This window comes from Electrophorus electricus, chromosome 21 (genome assembly GCF_013358815.1).
Source record: "Electrophorus electricus isolate fEleEle1 chromosome 21, fEleEle1.pri, whole genome shotgun sequence".
Lineage (NCBI taxonomy): Eukaryota > Metazoa > Chordata > Actinopteri > Gymnotiformes > Gymnotidae > Electrophorus > Electrophorus electricus.
Window position 1 is genome coordinate 3,378,711 of NC_049555.1, and position 17,500 is coordinate 3,396,210.

The 17,500-nt window shown below is 47.8% G+C and overlaps 1 protein-coding gene across 2 annotated transcripts in view; it reads right to left on the minus strand.

The window, feature by feature from the left end:
* The window catches only part of cacna1ab (calcium channel, voltage-dependent, P/Q type, alpha 1A subunit, b), a 111,298-nt gene that overhangs the window by 4,726 nt on the left and 89,072 nt on the right, over positions 1-17,500 (minus strand). For both annotated transcript variants that reach the window (XM_035520778.1, XM_035520780.1), the window contains 10 exons: positions 17,208-17,358; positions 16,944-17,071; positions 13,596-13,692; positions 9,281-9,386; positions 8,956-9,063; positions 7,546-7,646; positions 5,575-5,681; positions 5,107-5,221; positions 4,229-4,348; positions 2,788-2,823 (listed from right to left, as the gene is read on the minus strand). In XM_035520778.1, coding sequence (XP_035376671.1) covers positions 2,788-2,823; positions 4,229-4,348; positions 5,107-5,221; positions 5,575-5,681; positions 7,546-7,646; positions 8,956-9,063; positions 9,281-9,386; positions 13,596-13,692; positions 16,944-17,071; positions 17,208-17,358 — 1,069 coding nt within the window. The remainder of the gene's footprint in view (positions 1-2,787; positions 2,824-4,228; positions 4,349-5,106; positions 5,222-5,574; positions 5,682-7,545; positions 7,647-8,955; positions 9,064-9,280; positions 9,387-13,595; positions 13,693-16,943; positions 17,072-17,207; positions 17,359-17,500) is intronic.

The following is a 17,500-nucleotide window of genomic DNA, read 5'->3' on the forward strand; positions in this document are numbered from 1 at the left end:
CAGGCCAGCCAAGTCTGTCCTCCTCCCAGCCTCCAGCAGCATACAAGCCATACTACATACTATATACTACAGTACTACACTTACTACATACTATATACTACAGTACTACACTTACTACACACTACATACTATATACTACAGTACTACACTTACTACATACTATATACTATAGTACTACACTTACTACATACTATATACTACAGTACTACACTTACTACATACTATATACTACAGTACTACACTTACTACATACTATATACTACAGTACTACACTTACTACACTTACTACATACTATATACTACAGTACTACACTTACTACATACTATATACTACAGTACTACACTTACTACACACTACATACTATATACTACAGTACTACACTTACTACATACTATATACTACAGTACTACACTTACTACATACTATATACTACAGTACTACACTTACTACACACTACATACTATATACTACAGTACTACACTTACTACATACTATATACTACAGTACTACACTTACTACATACTATATACTACAGTACTACACTTACTACACACTACATACTATATACTACAGTACTACACTTACTACATACTATATACTACAGTACTACACTTACTACATACTACATACTATATACTACAGTACTACACTTACTACATACTACATACTATATACTACAGTACTACACTTACTACATACTACATACTATATACTACAGCACTACACTTACTACATACTACATACTATATACTACAGCACTACACTTACTACATACTATATACTACAGTACTACACATAGTACATATACAATACAACCCATACTACATACTATACGTACTATATACTAAAATACAACCCATACTACATACCATACGTACTATATACTTGAATACAAGTCATACTACATACCATATACTACAATACAAGCCATACAACATACTACACATGCTACATACTACATGTACTATATACTACACAGCAGCACAGTGCACATTATATCAGCCCTGATACAGCCTGCTCCCATTATAATAAATCTCAACCACTGAGCATCCTATGTAATATGCATAATGGGTGTGTAATGCATTCTGGGTAAGGGAGCATCCACAGGTTAGGGCGTGCTGGTAGGGGGCAGAAATCTAGGGGACACCAAGCCCACATATGGGCAGTGGTAGCTCAGTGGTTAAGGTACTTGTCTTGTAAACGGAAGGTTGTTGATTCAAGCCCCACAACTGCCAAGTTGCCACTATTGGGCCCCTGAGCAAGACCCTTAACCCTCAATTGCTCAAATTCTACTCAGTCATAATTATATTAATGAGACAAGCATGAGTGAGACCAGTACCAGTGGGATTGGCAGAAGTAAGACCTACATCACTGAGACTAACAACACGAAGAGTGATAGCAGTGAAACCTGCTTAACAGATAAGATAAGCAAGCAGCAGCACTATGACAATTAGATCAGCTCTTACACACACAAACCTCTGCATGAGAGCTAAACACACTCTTTCTTGGACACACACACACAATCCAAACACATAAGTAATGCCATGCACTGTATTAGCATATTAGCATGCTTTTTAAGTTAATGCTACCATAGACCTGAGAGAGACACATTCTCTCTCTCTCTCCCACACACTCACTCCCACACACCCATGCATACACAGGTAGAGGATTAGAGTCAGTAGGTTTAATATGGAGACAGTAGACTGACCAAGTCCAACCAGTCAAAAATCAAGACTTTTTTAAAGTTGCCCTTTTAAGAAATAATGGCTCAAATAAGCTTAATATCACCCTGCACAGCTTTAATACCCAATAACCATAACAACTAAAACAGCCATACTAGCTAAAAGCATAACTTCTTTCTGAGTAACTGTATACATGTTTTAAAACAGATTTTGAACATCTTTCATGTGTGCTGTGGGCATCAGCTGTATAAACACCACTTCTGATCCAGAGCAGAAAGAAGCGATGGGGGAGTGGCTATGTCTCAGGAGGTGTGGCCACCCGGGGAGGGGTGTGGTCTCTGACAGCATGCCAAGTGTTCCCTTAAGCACTGTGCTGATTGGCTTATTTAAACCAGCTCTGTTAAATGGAGCTATTTCATTTGCAGGGGTGGAGATATGCACTATTACATAATCATATTGCCTAAATATTCGTTGTACACTGAGTGTGGAATATACACTAAGTGATTAATATATAATCATGTAATAGGTTATCCTACATGTTTCAGCGAGAACCCTGTACCCTGTAACCTGTACCTAGAGTCCTGTATCCTGTACCCAGAGTCCTGTATCCTGTACCCAGAGTCCTGTACCACTTTCATGACTGACCTGCATTAGATCAAAGGGCAGGTGTTAGCTGAGTACTTTTACCATTTAACATTTTACCCACACCAGCCACTAGTAACAGTTCGCTGGCTATCTTATGTTGTGAGCGTGTGGTGTGGCAATGTCCTGTGAGAGCTCACTGATAGCTTCATTTAATGTTTAACTATCAGAGCGCTGGCAGCAAGAGGCCTGGAGCTTGGTGGAGACACACATATCACCAATATAAAGGACATTTTTGGACACCAGGTCATCCTACAGCAAGTAGATAGACAGGCAGACAGAAACAAACAGGCAGACAGACAGACAGGCAGGCAGACAGACAGACAGATCGATAGATACAGAGCATGGACATTGAAAGGCACTTAGAGGTGTAAGAGCAAGACAGCTTCCTGGAACAGACAAAAAGAGGAGAGAGAGAGAGAGAGAGAGAGAGAGAGAGAGAGAGAGAGGGAGGGTACATACACTGAGGTTATTTCCTCGAGGCCTGTGTCTCCGTCGCTGTAGGGCACGCAGAGCAGAGCAAACACATGAAGTCACAGGGACCAAACACAGCACAGGAAGAGAGAGAGAGAAAGAGAGAGAGAGAGATTATTAAAGGACAGGGCTGGAAACCTAGTGAGGGGCGGGTAGACAAGAGGAGATTGGGCGGGAGGCCGAAAGAGGAAGTAGAGAAGGAAAAATGGATTCTGCCTCTGATTGAAGGGATAGGGAGAAAGATGGATTCTGCCGCTGATTAAAGGGATAGGGAGAAATATGGATTCTGCCTCTGATTGAAGGGATAGGGAGAAAGATGGATTCTGCCTCTGATTGAAGGGATAGGGAGAAAGATGGATTCTGCCTCTGATTAAAGGGATAGGGAGAAAGATGGATTCTGCCTCTGATTAAAGGGATAGGGAGAAATATGGATTCTGCCTCTGATTAAAGGGATAGGGAGAAAGACAAAGAGAGAGAAAACACCTTGATAGAAAGGCAACGTACACAACAGCACAGCACACAGTTTCGATCGGAGAATGTTAGACACAGCAACAAGAACTGAGAGGCTATAATATAATACAGCTACACACACAAATACACACACACACACACACACACACACACACACACGCACACACACACACACACAAGCAGTACACCATAGACAACAGGAAAACTGGAGAGATGTCCGTAAAAGGAATGATAAATATTTTTCTAGTGGAATATGTAAAGAGAGAGAGATTGTGAAAGGCACGGTGACCGGTGACTGTGTGTTTGTGTGTGTGTGTGTGTGTGTGTGTGTGTGTGCACGTGTGTGTGTGATGTCTTGCAAATGCATTATTGCCTCCAGAGTCTTGATTTTAACAGATAATCCTTTCCCTTTAACAGCTAAACCTTTCAACACGACTCCCTGCTTGTGCTGACTGATTGCTGCTGTGTGGCCAGGCCACTCTTTAACTTCCTTCAACTGAGCAGCTCTTGAAGGTTTTAGTGTTGCAAAAGCCCTATAGCGTCTCCACATCCACCTCTGGCTCTACAACAGATTAGACATACCAAGGCTCGTGGGATGGCAGTGAGGTGGATGCTAGTGGGCGTGCGCGCGCGAACGTACAGGATGACAATAGATATCTGCCCTTTGACCTTTGAAAATGACATACTAACATATTAGCAAACGAAACATGTATCTGGAGTTATCAGGTATCTGACGGCTATGCATTGCCTTGAGGGCAGCTCGCCGTTAGCTAGATATATGGTTAGGAGAAGGAACCAGATAAAGGAAGACATAGAAAAGATGGTGGTGGTGTGTGGATGGATGGATAGATGGTTGGGTGGATGGATGGATGCATGGATGGATGTGCAAAGGGATAGAAGGATGCAGGGATAAGTGGAGGGCAGGAGACGAGGGCAATGGTCAGATGAAGGTGCTCACTTGGTTGTCTGCTGAGAGGCGGGGCATGGAAATGGTCCTCCCACGCCCTTCCATTGGCTGAAAAGTCTCACTGTCCGAGTAACCGCCCCCAACAGGACCCAAGTCTCTCATTTCTACTGTCTGCAAAACAGAAGGACAGCGTGTGGGCCAGCCTGCCTTGTGGAACTCCAGCTTCACACCAGCACACGGCACTCTCTTCATGTGACTGGGTTTGAAACCGGGAGCGGGGGGGTGTTGCGTTCCAAGGTCTCGAGCGCTCAGCTGACGGGACTTTGCCACAGCTCCGAGAGGGACACCTCGCTCGACGTCCCTGGGTGGGCGGCGGGGCGGCGCGGTGGCACGCACAGGGAGATATGAGATTGGGTCGGTGGAGTGGGACAATTCTGACAGTTGGAGAGGAAGCAGCCAGGCCATGGGGTGCGGGGGGCGGCAATTAGCGGCAGGACACACTGGCGACAGAGACCGAGGGTGGACAAGACCGGGACAAGGAGGGCCGTCGGCCATCAGCTGGAGACAGGAATGCCCGAACCAGACAGAGCGAGCACGGGGGACAGGGAAAAAAGGGATAGAAAGAGAGAAGAAGAGGGGAAAGGCACAGAAAGTGAGAGAGGAGGAGGCAGGGAGGGATGGAGCAATGGGAATGAGGAATACAGCTATAGCCAAATGTTCTCCAACACTGACAAGAAGTCTGCAACCAAACTGGCCAAAAAGGCTAAAGAGATGCTGGAATGAATGTAAATGGAAGTGAGGTGGATGTAACTCCTCGTGTACGTGTGCAGAACCTCTGCATCACTCTTTGTGACCGGCAGGACAACCTGCAGGTGCATGTTGGGTAAGGCAATTCAACCCCCTCCCCCCGAGAAGCAAACGTATGTTACCTGTGGGTTTTGGTGATCGTCTGAGTTCCAGTTCTCTGGAACAGACTTATGGAACATCTCCTGAGATTGAGGCGTCACCCATGACTGACCCTCCATCAGACCAGAGTCCACAGGCCTAAAGGAGAGAGCCCTGTCAGCGTGTGACCACTGACCACAGATCAGACACTGCACGCTATTACACACTCACACATTACACATTCACGGACCTGCGCTCATACACACACATACACACGTCGACGGAATGACACTCGCACTCAATCGGCACCGATCGCACGCTGCAGCCAACACACGTGAACAGACATGAGGTGATCCTTCTTATGGAGATTTAAAAGTGACAAGAAGGAGACAGCTAAGAGAAAAACTGACCAATCAGAAAAGCTTCACCTACAGTTCAAAGAGAAGACAGAGAAGAGTTACTAAAGAGCCAAACTGTGAAAAGAGAGGATGAGGAGGGCACGCTCTACTCACAGGCTGACGTCAGGATCCTGCCGCAGGTCGGCAAGGCCGTTGACCCCCTGACCCCCTTCCTGGTTCGGGGAGGGCTCCATTCGCTGAAACATTAATGGCGTTCGGTTCTGTGTGAGATACGACATGGCCGGCAGCCCGGGGTCACACACACACACTCATGGGACACGGGGTTACACACACAAGCCGCGGCGCACTGGAGGGGCTCCAGACAGCAGAGGTCAGTCAGAGGCATTGTGGGATTTGGGAGTCCCCGACCTGGGCATGGTCCTCTGTTGGGGAGACGTCCAGTCCGTCGCTAACCACTTACCATACCCGCCCAAGTCTCTCAGCGCCACAACAGCCAATAGACGCAGGTCGCTTCCACCGAGGGCCGGCGGGCGTCAGCCAGGTGATCGCCTGATTGGTCAGTTAACCAATTATTCATGTGACCAAGCTTCTGAGACTCAGAGACTATGGTAGCCCAAAGGTTACAGCAAGTACCTCAACATCCGACGAACAAACAAGCAACACATGGTCAGGGAGAAAATGTCATATTAGAAAAAAAAAGTGAAAAATCAACCTGTCTGTCAAGTAGCAGAAACCGAACAGGGACAAGAAACAGAAGTGTGGAAGAAATATCCCACAAGCACAACAGGAGAAGGACAGGAAGCATCTTATGGAAAGAAACCTTGAGAAAAGGAAGAACTAAACGGAGAGAGAGTGTGAGAGAGAGAAAGATAGAGAGAGAGGGGAGGACACTAACAAATGCAAAGTTTGGGATTACTGGCATTGAGAGACAGACAGGAATATGCACAGATGTCCAGTGAGACAGACAGGTAAGTGATGTTGAGTGGGCTTGTGTGGAGCTGTGGGTGCAGAACATGGAGACATAGACAGGTAGAACGAACACACACACACACACACACACACACACACTACGGGAAAGTATCCATGCTGTATGAAGGTATGGACTGCAGTGTTTATTAAATCATATTTATTCATTTCTGCTGAGTTAGAACGTATAGCTCTATGTGACCTTCTCAGGGGTTATGGACGCTGCTCCAGCAGGATGATGAACATTCTCAGAGAAAGGGGGAAGGAGTGCCACTCACACTGACACTGGGCCATGGCATATCACTCCTCATAATAATCACACCACATTTATACCCGCTTGACTCTTGCATCTGTTTTACAACAGGCTAATAAATAAAACGAAAGTAATTCCGCTTCATGGAGCCACAGACTAGCTCATTTTAGCCCAGCAAGATCAGACCAGATAAACTCAGATTAGCCCAGCCTAGATAAATAAAGGTTAGCCCAACCCAGATAAACTCATATTAGCCCAACCCAGATAAACTCAGATTAGCCCAATCCTGATAAACTCAGATTAGCCCAACCCAGATAAACTCAGATTAGCCCAACCCTGATAAACACAGATTAGTCCAACCCTGATAAACTCAGATTAGCCCAACCCTGATAAACACAAATTAGTCCAACCCAGATAAACCCAACCCACATAAACTCAGATTAGCCCAACCCTGATAAACTCAGATTAGCCCAACCCTGATAAACACAGATTAGTCCAACCCAGATAAACTCAGATTAGCCCAACCCTGATAAACACAGATTAGCCCGACCCACATAAACTCAGATTAGCCCAACACTGATAAACACAGATTAGCCCAACCCTGGTAAACTCAGATTAGCCCAGCCCTGATAAACTCAGATTACCCCAACCCAGATAAACTCAGATTAGCCAAACCCTGATAAACTCAGATTAGCCCAGCCCTGATAAACTCAGATTAGCCCAACCCAGATAAACTCATATTAGCCCAGCCCAACCTTTATTTTAGCCCAGCAAAGTTAACTGCATTTCCTTGTTGTAGGGCAGAGTAGGGCTGGTGGGAGGAGAGGGGCAGGTTTAATGCGGGGGTGGGGTGCGAGGATAGGGTGGGTGGAGCAAGGGCGGGGTTTCTGCGGACGAGGAGGTACCTGCTCATCCTGAAGCACCTGCAGCTTCTTGGCTTTGCTCTGCCGGTAGTACTCCATGATCATCATGGCGGCGTAGATCTTGCCAACCGTCAGGTCAGTGGCTGTTGAGAGAACGCAAAAGTTGTGCAATTAGAGCGGCTTGGAACGAGACAGGGAGGGGATGATGTCAGGCTGTGTGAGGAGCGTGGGGCAGATTCGGATGGACGGCACACACAGACAGCACTCAGGGCTGGACTAATACACACAGCCGGTCGTCTTTTCACAGGGCACGCCTTCCTTTAGCTGTCAGCACTGCTGCGTGTCACGTTACTGTGACGACACAGAATAACAGGTCACATCTGTTGCGCCGACGACGGTCATTCCGTAATCCGTCATTTTTGAGACGTTGCTCGTGGTTTTGAAACACAGGCAGCTTTAAAAATTCAATTACAGCTGTCTCGGGCAGGTTTGCAGCACACTCCAAACAGTACCCTCAATTGATATGAAATACGAATTTTATAAAGAAACAAAAATGAAAGTAAACCACTGTGTTTTTGTCTTCTTAAATGACCTCCGGCTTCATTTTAAAATTTGATACATCTTATTTGTGCAAGATTTGTTCTGTATTACATTCATAAACACAATTCAAACTAAGACCTAGAAGTGTTTAGTTAATTCAGGCAGGGACCTCTTCAGATCTATATACTAGTCTACAGCTTTGTACCTTCCACACACTGGAGTGAAAAGACTTCTATAGAGGTTTCATCTATAGTGAAGCACCCCCTGATAACAGGCATGAGGAGAGAAGAGGAGAGAAGGTGATTGGATGATGGGATGCAGAGCTGATGTTTATGGGATGGCAAAGCCACAGGGATGTCTCTTTCTGCAAGAGGAAGATTCCTCCTGACATTTTTAAATAAAGACCTCATTTTTTGGCCATCGAGAATGACTGACAGTGACAGAGCTGTTTGCTCCCCAGCAGAAGCAGCAACCACTGCTTCTACAGCAACAAAAAGCAATGGAAACTAATATTGGTCGAAGACTCACGAGTTCACTACAGAGCCTGGTCCAGAACAAACAATACAACAAAGATTTACTTTCATGAAACACGAATAAGGGCAGATTAGATTACAATGGACCAGGGAGGAAGGGACAGATTAGCTGAGGTTCAGATATGGTTTAGCTAGGGATTATGTAAAGGATTACAGGAAGCGATAGCATAGTTAGTCTGAGGTGCTGTGATGAAACACATTTTAACATATGATGCTGAGAGAGGAAGGTAGTAGTTGAGAGGAGATGGTTGAGGTGAGGCTGGGGGTGTGTTGCCTGATCAGAGGGCACTGAACATTGAGTGGGTTGGGCTGACAGGAGCTCCTCCGATGAGTTGGTGAGTTGATTGGTTAGTTCTGCACAAACCTCTCTCCATCTTACCCTTGTGTGGCGTGACTAGCAGGTCTAACTGCTTCTGGGACAGATATGGCCAGATAGCAATCATCTCCTTCCGTAGTTCTGCGTCCATCTGGTGTTTGTCTATACCTTCTGTGAACGTGATGCCGGGGTAACACACACACACACACACACACACACACACACACACACACACACACACACACACACGCACGCACGCACGCACGCACGCACGCACGCACGCACGCACGCACGCACGCACGCACCCACCCAAAAGCATTAACAGTATACGTGTGTGGCTAAAATGGCCGAGCCAAGAGGAGATATTTTCCGTACAGATGTTCCATACCCTTGGCGATCTTGATGTCGAGTGCGGTGCGAATTAAGGCCATTAGGGTGGAGTTGAAATGCAGCGTGTTGTCTTCAGCGACAGGCAAGTCCATTCGTAACAGTCTCTGTGGAAAGCCAATCGGGAAAGTTGAAAGAATGTGGGCGTGTCTTAAGAGGGCGGGCTGTTTAAACCTCCAGTCGGAAGCTTTTCCAGGCAGCTAAGGAGGTGGAGGGAGCTCAGCGGGTGGTGGCCAAACGTGAGTGACGGGGCCCCGTACGCCTGTTCCAGTGGGTGCATTTGCCACACATGCTGACAGGGGGCGAACACTGCCAACATGGTCGGTGCAGCAAGTGCACCCACTCCCCTGCTGCTCACGAGTGAGCCCTCACTTAGACATGGCGACGGAGCCGATTTCCGACCCTCGCTTGCCTCTTTCGATCACTCGAAAGGACGTCCAGAACGTTTACTACATCATGGACGCCTCTGTGAAATCACTGACTCAGCAGTTCTCGTTTACATAACTTATTTTTCGCCAGGTCATGCAGCTTAGAGCCTGACGAGAGGTTAGAGCTCCCCCTACCTGTTGGAGGTGTTATTTAAACTTTCAACAGTTAAATCACTGAACGAAATGGTCGAAGAACAACTCCACTAACTGGCTGTTGTTTTTCAGCCCACTGTTTTCATTCATAATTACCCTTAAAAATGAATGTTAGCCATTAATTCACAAAGCACATGACATGGCGTTAGTGAGGGAGCAGGCGTGTGTGCGCGCGTGCGTGCGTGCGTGCGTGTGGGTTCTTTGTTGCTCATGACCACTCTAGCACGAGCTGCAGCTCCAACAGTTACCATGCAACAGCTCATGCAGTAACCCCCGAGTCCACGAGCCCCACCTTTAGAGCCCCACAAGGACACGTGCACCATGCGAAGCATGCTCCCCTACCCACGCTCCCCTCAACAGCACGAGCAGCTATGCACAGAGAGCACTGTTTCTCATTTCTTCTTCAGTCCTATTTATCTGTTTTCTCTTTCTTAGATCACTTTTTTTTTGAGGGGGGAGAGTGGGGGTTGGTTGTATTTTCTCTGGTTGGGCATGTGTCTTATTTGACAGAGTTTTAGTTTTAGTTTTCTGACTTTTTTAGTCTGATCTCTAGATGCAGTCTAATATCAGTTCTAACTCATTTTCTCTATAGAGTGAGGAGGAGTCGGGACGAGGGCCGGCTGGGTTAGATACCCTCAGGGTTAGATACCGGCTGGGTTAGATACCCTCAGGGTTAGACACTGGCTGGGTTAGGCACCGGTTGGGTTAAGCACTGGCTGGGTTAGAGACCGGCTGGGTTAGAGACCGGCTGGGTTAGAGACCGGCTGGGTGTATGACTGGAGTTTGGAGGTTAGTTCACTCCAGACTGGAAAGCCATGAGATGTTTCCACAGATAAAATCAACTTAAAAGAGGCCGGGGTTTATGCGGGGTGATGGATAAAAAGCAATGGTTCAGAGGGGGAGGAGGCGGCTCATTGGCTTAGAGGATATAACAGAAAGAGAGAGAACAGGAGAGAGAGGGAGAGCATGAGAGAGAGAGTGAGAGAGAGAGAGGTAGCAAAAAAAGGAGACTGATGTTGGAAAGCTGAACTGGGCCAACAAAACCATGACTCTGAGTAAATCTGCCATATTACAGGCATCTCACTAAGTGGTGTAAATACATAATGCTTTGTTAAAGTTTATTAAAGTGCATGAACCGTGACCTCAGTTGATGTCCCCATGACGTAAGGTCATGTAAGCATTTTGGTAAGGTCTGCGCTGCACAGACCTGTAGGGTAGTCTGACCTTAATTAAGGGACAGGAGTGTCTTCTCTAGAATGAAACCCCTGATATTAACTGAGAGATAAATAAATTGAGAAAGAGAGATAGAAATTGCAGAGGCTTTAAACAACTCAAGCAGAGTAGAGGTAAAGAGACAGGTCTACACAGACAGGACAGGTAGTGAGACAGGTCTACACAGACAGGACAGGTAGAGGGGAATCTACACAGACAAGACAGGTAGAAAGGGGGTATAGAGAGCACACACCGATAGGACAGGTAGAGAGGGGGTCTACACAGACAGGACAGGTAGAGAGGAGGTCTACACAGACAAGACAGGTAGAAAGGTGGTCTATACAGAGGAAGGGAGGGCGGTCTATACAGACAAGACAGGTAGAAATGGGGTACAGAAAGCAAGGTTTACACAGACAGGGCAGGTATAGAGAGGGAGGTCTACACAGACAGGACAGGTATAGAGAGGGAGGTCTACACAGACAGAAGCAGTAGAGAGGGGCAGGTCTACATAGAGGTAGGGGAGGAGCATGTTGAAGGTGTGGTCATGTGAGTGAAAATGAAAAATGCAGGTGTTGAAAGGAGTGAGACAGTGAGAGGATAGGAAACAGAGGGAGGATAGAAAAGAGAGGGAGAGGGAGAGAGAGAGAGAGAGAGAGAGAGAGGGAGAGAGAGAGAGAGAGAGAGAGAGAGAGGGTAACGGAAGTGGGTCACAACTGCATTGACAGAACAGAACGGATGACAAGCGAAAAACGGTACCCACTTCAGTGGGGAAGGATGAATAAGAACATGGCTCACAAACTTCAGCTTACTAAACGATTTCATCTCCAAGTACTGACAGTCTGCGCGTCTGCAAGCTGCAGGCTGACGGATTCAGTTTGGGGAATTGGACTATTTCAGTGTGTCAAAAGATCTGTGTATCCATCCACTGAAGGCAAAGATATAGAGCAGAGAACACACAACATTCTTCCCAGTCCCTCAGTCCCCACACACACACACACACACACACACACACACAGGCACACACACACACACACACACGCACACACACACACACGCACACACACACGCACACACACACCCACACACACACACCCGCACACACACACACGCACACACACACCCGCACACACACACACACGCACACACAAGCGGAGAACCCAGCCTATCAGTTTATCAGTTCTTTATGACCGTTATTGTTGGTCAGACTTAACATCACTGAGCAGTTTCACGGTTACTGGATCAGAGTCCAGGCCTCGTGGTACGCTACTGAAGTGCCTGTGGGGCAGTAGGACTGGCAAGCTTGTATCTGTTCTCTCTCTCCAGTGGATGTTTGTGTGTACGCATGTGGGGGCTGGCTAGCACTGTCACGGTGGGAACCACAAAGTACAGGAGCTCACCAACACCAACACTAACAGAGAAACGGACAGCTGCGATTGGCCGCGGCGTTGGCGCGCCGACGGTCCAGCTGCCTCTAACCTTGTACGCCACGCGTGCCGGGCAGCGCTTCCCCAGGCCGAGGGGCGGAGACATGAGCCGCAGCATCGCATACATATCACAGAACCTGATCCTGCCGCTGCAGATCCCGCCCCCCCGCCCCGCCCCCAAAACAACAAACAAAACAAACAACACGGGATGGGGCGGACCGGAGAATGGGTGGGGGGGGATGGGGGTGGGGGTGGGGGAGGGGGGGGGGGGGGGGGAGAGAAAACAAAAACAAAAAAACAACAACAGGGCAGTGGGGGGAGGGGAGTCCAAATTGAAAAAAAAGACAAGAAAGAAGAGGCAGAAGTTATTGGATTGGTCGAGGGGGAGGAGCACAGAGAGACTAAACCCTCCCGATTGGCTGGGTCTGTGGGCGCACAAGTAGAGGTCAACAGGGGCGGGGGGCTGGGATTGTAGTCCTAGAAAAGCGAAATAAACATAAAAAAGAACCAAAAACCTGTTCTAGGAGATCGTGAGCGGTCGCATAAAACAGCAGCAGGCGCTGGTACAGGCGGAGGACACACTGCTGCTCTCTTTATGGGCGATGGTAGTCACGTCAATGCAGTTTTAGGCCCCCCTCCCCACAATCCCCCTCATAACCCGGAACTAGAACAATGCACACTGCTACTTCCAGGAAGCCAAGACATCGTCCCACAGCAAGCACAAACACACGACAAGATGGCTGCTATTGTTGATCAGGGTTTGTTGTTGTTGTTGGGTTTTTTTGGTTTGTTTGGGTTTTTTTTTTGCAGCTTGGTTTGGAATGACGGATCGTTTGGCTGTGTGCGTCGGAGCGTCGAGCGTTCCATGGCAGTGCGCTTCATGCTTGACAGGGTCTGCATTGTCCCACACATTCTCATTTGTCATATCAGAATGCATAATAGAGATGGTGAGGAAAATAAACAAATGGAGGGGGAAAAAAGAGAGAAAGAAAGAAAACTGTGGAGGAGAATCCAAATAAATAGAAAAGGAAGAGAAGCGGCATTCATTCCAGTCTCCACTGCGAGCAGGTGCTGAACTTTTGGTTTAGAGGGTCCAAACCTTGCAGGCCACCCTATGGGGGCATTTCTTGCCTAAGCCCAGGGGGGGGTCGATTACTCGCAATAAACTGTACAGATCCTTATAATGAATGCGCCCACTGCAAGAAAAACACAGGGAGGTTAGAGGGGGTGCACACACAGAAAAAGAGAGAGAAAGAGAGAGAGAGAGAGAGAGAAAATGAAATAAAGAGAACAGGTATAGAACAGAACACGCATCTGTTGTGAAATCCTTCCCCACGCGGAGTGATGCGCCGACATTTGAAGCTGCAGAATGTTCTGGATGGTTGGAGCCCTTCGCCACTGCCCCTACACCCCATGCTTTACCCCGGTGAGGGCGTCAGAACTGCTGCAGACTCACATAGGGTCAAGTCAAAGGTCACATGATACCAAAATCTGGAGGTTTTTTTAGTACTAATTATGGCTATTATGAAGATATGAATGCCGGACACTGTCCTGAGGGTCCTAAAGGCTGGGTGGGACTGTGGGTGGGGCTGTGGGTGGAGCTGTGGGTCTTGAGTGTCCTAAAGGCTGGGTGGGGCTGTGGGTGGAGCTGTGGGTCCTGACTGTCCTAAAGGCTGGGTGGGGCTGTGGGTGGGGCTGTGGGTGGAGCTGTGGGTCCTGAGTGTCCTAAAGGCTGGGTGGAGCTGTGGGTGGAGCTATAGGTGGGGCTGTGGTTCCTGAGTGTCCTAAAGGCTGGGTGTAGCTGTGGGTGGAGCTGAGGGTGTAACTGTGGGTGGAGCTATAGGTGGAGCTGTGGGTCCTGAGTGTCCTAAAGGCTGGGTGTAGCTGTGTGTGGAGCTATAGGTGGAGCTGTGGTTCCTGAGTGTTCTAAAGGCTGGGTGTAGCTGTGGGTGGAACTGAGGGTGTAGCTGTGGGTGGAGCTGTGTGTGGGTCTCTAGTTTCCCACCAGAAAAATCTGCTTAATCAGTAAGGTGGGAGTTTGCTGAAAACTGTTCCAGGTCTCCTGATGATCTGGACTCTCTCTCTCTGAGTTTTGGTGAAGTTCGTGATGAGGGTGTGTTATTGCTGGGATGCTGCCTATGTTGTCTGTACTTCTTTTTGCGTCTGTACTTCCTGTTGTGTCTGCATTACCTGTTGTGTCTGTACTGCCTGTTGTGTCTGTACTTCCTGTTGTGCCTGTACTACCTGTTGTGCCTGTACTTCCTATTGTGTCTGTACTACCTATTGTGTCTGTACTTCCTGTTGTTTCTATACTTCCTGTTGTGTCTGCATTACCTGTTTTGTGTGTGTACTACCTGTTGTGTGTGTGTACTACCTGTTGTGTCTGTACTTCCTGTTGTGTCTGCATTACCTGTTGTGTCTGCATTACCTGTTGTGTGTACTACCTATTGTGTCTGTACTACCCATTGTTTCTGTACTTCCTGTTGTGTCTGCATTACCTGTTGTGTCTGTACTACCTGTTGTGTCTGTACTTCCTGTTGTGTCTGTACTACCCATCGTGTCTGTACTTCCTGTTGTGTCTGTATTGCCTGCTACATCTATACTTTATAATTCAGCATTCATATTGAGTTCCTCTACATAATGGTTAGAGAAATAGAATGCAGACATCATATTTAAACAATGAGCTTTACCTCTAACTATGTGCAGCAGGACTTCTTAGTCAAAACTTAATCCCTCTGAGGTCTGTGGACAAGCCAGTGCTTACATGAGTATTTTTGTCATCATGTCCAAGCTGCTATGGGGTCTCTGGGAAACAAACTCTTTGAGCCAGCATCTGACATTTTAAGGTTGACTGTTCGTAGCTGTCTAGTTGGTGGTTCTGTAGCTTCTCTGTCTGGTGCTGACCACTAGACTCCTGTTGGGAGATGAGAGGTCTGGAGGTGGGTCCAAACACTCCTTAACGACCACACCACTCCCTCAGCAACCGGGTTCAGTTTTGGAACAGGTGTAGCTGTCTGTCGGACCACCTGCAGAGCTGTGCAGAGGGGTGACCCCTCTCACTCAGACAAGGCCAATGACTTAATTGAAACTGCATACAGTGACATGACGAGGCGATTTAACCTCGGCAAAATACGGGAGGCGTATTTTGTGGAGGTATGTATGCAGTGAAAGCAAGACAGGACGGAAGGCGGAGCCTGCGGAACCACGCCTGCATGAGCCAACCAATGGGGGAATTAAGTCATTGTAAGGTCTGCTGTTGCCATGCACAGAGACTCCCCGAAGCCTTTTCACGTTCAGCTCTGTCAAAGGTCCGCCCCTCCGCCCCTCCGCCCCTCCGCCCCTCCGCCCCTCCGCCCCTCCGCCTCTCCGCCCCATGCTCTGAGCCTGATCTCCGTTCTTCATTTCACCTTCCACACGCCCTGCTACATCTTCTGGAGGACTTTCTTTCTGCGTGTGGCATCCAGTATTTTTCCATTCGCTGGTAAGGCAGTGATTTTGGACTAAGGGTTTTGTATCAGCTCTGCCTCTCTGGTTTTCTCTCTTTTTCTCTATTTCGGCTTCCTCTGAAGCGTTCGCTCTGCTTGGTTGGGGTTGGGAGGTGGGTGGGTGGGGTTGGACTGACAGAGAGAGTGTACGAGTTCCAGGAACCTGCAGACCGGAAGGAGGCCGGGAGGAGGCCAAATGGGGACACTACAGGAAGGTGTCGGGGTGCAAGTCTTGTCTGAGACATCACTCTGGACAGTCAGTGCGGGGACGCAGAACTCCGGATGGGCAGAGACAGACACTCAGAGGGTGACCCGAGTTGTCCATAGCACCAGAGCCAAACCATAGCAGTACGCCCATTCCCAGTGGATACATTGTTTATAGCTGTCTGTATTAGCCACAGTGTTTATGGCTGTTAGCCACAGTGTTTATGGCTGTCTGTGTTAGCCACAGTGTTTATGGCTGTCTGTGTTAGCCACAGTGTTTATGGCTGTCTGTGTTAGCCACAGTGCTTGTGGCTGTCTGTGTTAGCCACAGTGTTTATGGCTATGTTAGCCACAGTGTTTATGGCTGTCTGTGTTAGCCACAGTGTTTATGGCTGTGTTAGCCACAGTGTTTATGGTTGTCTGTGTTAGCCACAGTGTTTATGGCTGTCTGTGTTAGCCACAGTGTTTATGGCTGTGTTAGCCACAGTGTTTATGGCTGTCTGTGTTAGCAACAGTGTTTATGGCTGTGTTAGTGCTTATGTGCTTATTCTTATTATGCTATTGCGCCAACTAATCTAACTGAAAGTTTTAGTTAAGCTACATATTTAATAATAATGGTATAAAAAGTGTGTGTGTGCCTTGTAAATGTAATTTGTGATTGTGTGATTATGTCGGAGAGAATGTGTGTGTGTGTGTGTGTGTGTGTGTGTGTGTGTGTGTGTGTGTGTGTGTGTGTATGTGTGTGTGTTTTTGCTCACCAGGCAGCAGGGTCATACTCTGCCCATATCCTCACATACTCATCCAGGTGATGAGGACCCAGAATGGAAGAGTCCCGCGTCAGGTACTCAAAGTTATCCATGATCACAGCCACAAATAGGTTCAGCATCTACACACACACACACACACACACACACACACACACACACACACACGTTGGGTTAAGTACTAAACTAAGGCAGAAGAACTGGGGGACTGGACACATGTCAGGAGGACAAAAGAGAAGGTCAGAAGGTCAAAGTCACCAGGAAGGAGCAGAGGAAGATGAAGGACACAAAGTAGATGTAGGCGAAGTTACTGCCACACTCGTCGTTCTCGTTCCCCGAGGCGGGGTCACAGGCCATCCCGCCCAGACATGACAGCATGATCTCATGCCACGCCTCTCCTGTAGCACTCCTGTTATTCACACACACACACACACACACACACACACACACACACACACATGCACGCACACACACAAGAGCAGACATGCATGCACACACACACACGCACATGCACGCACGCACACACACAAGAGCAGACATGCATGCACACA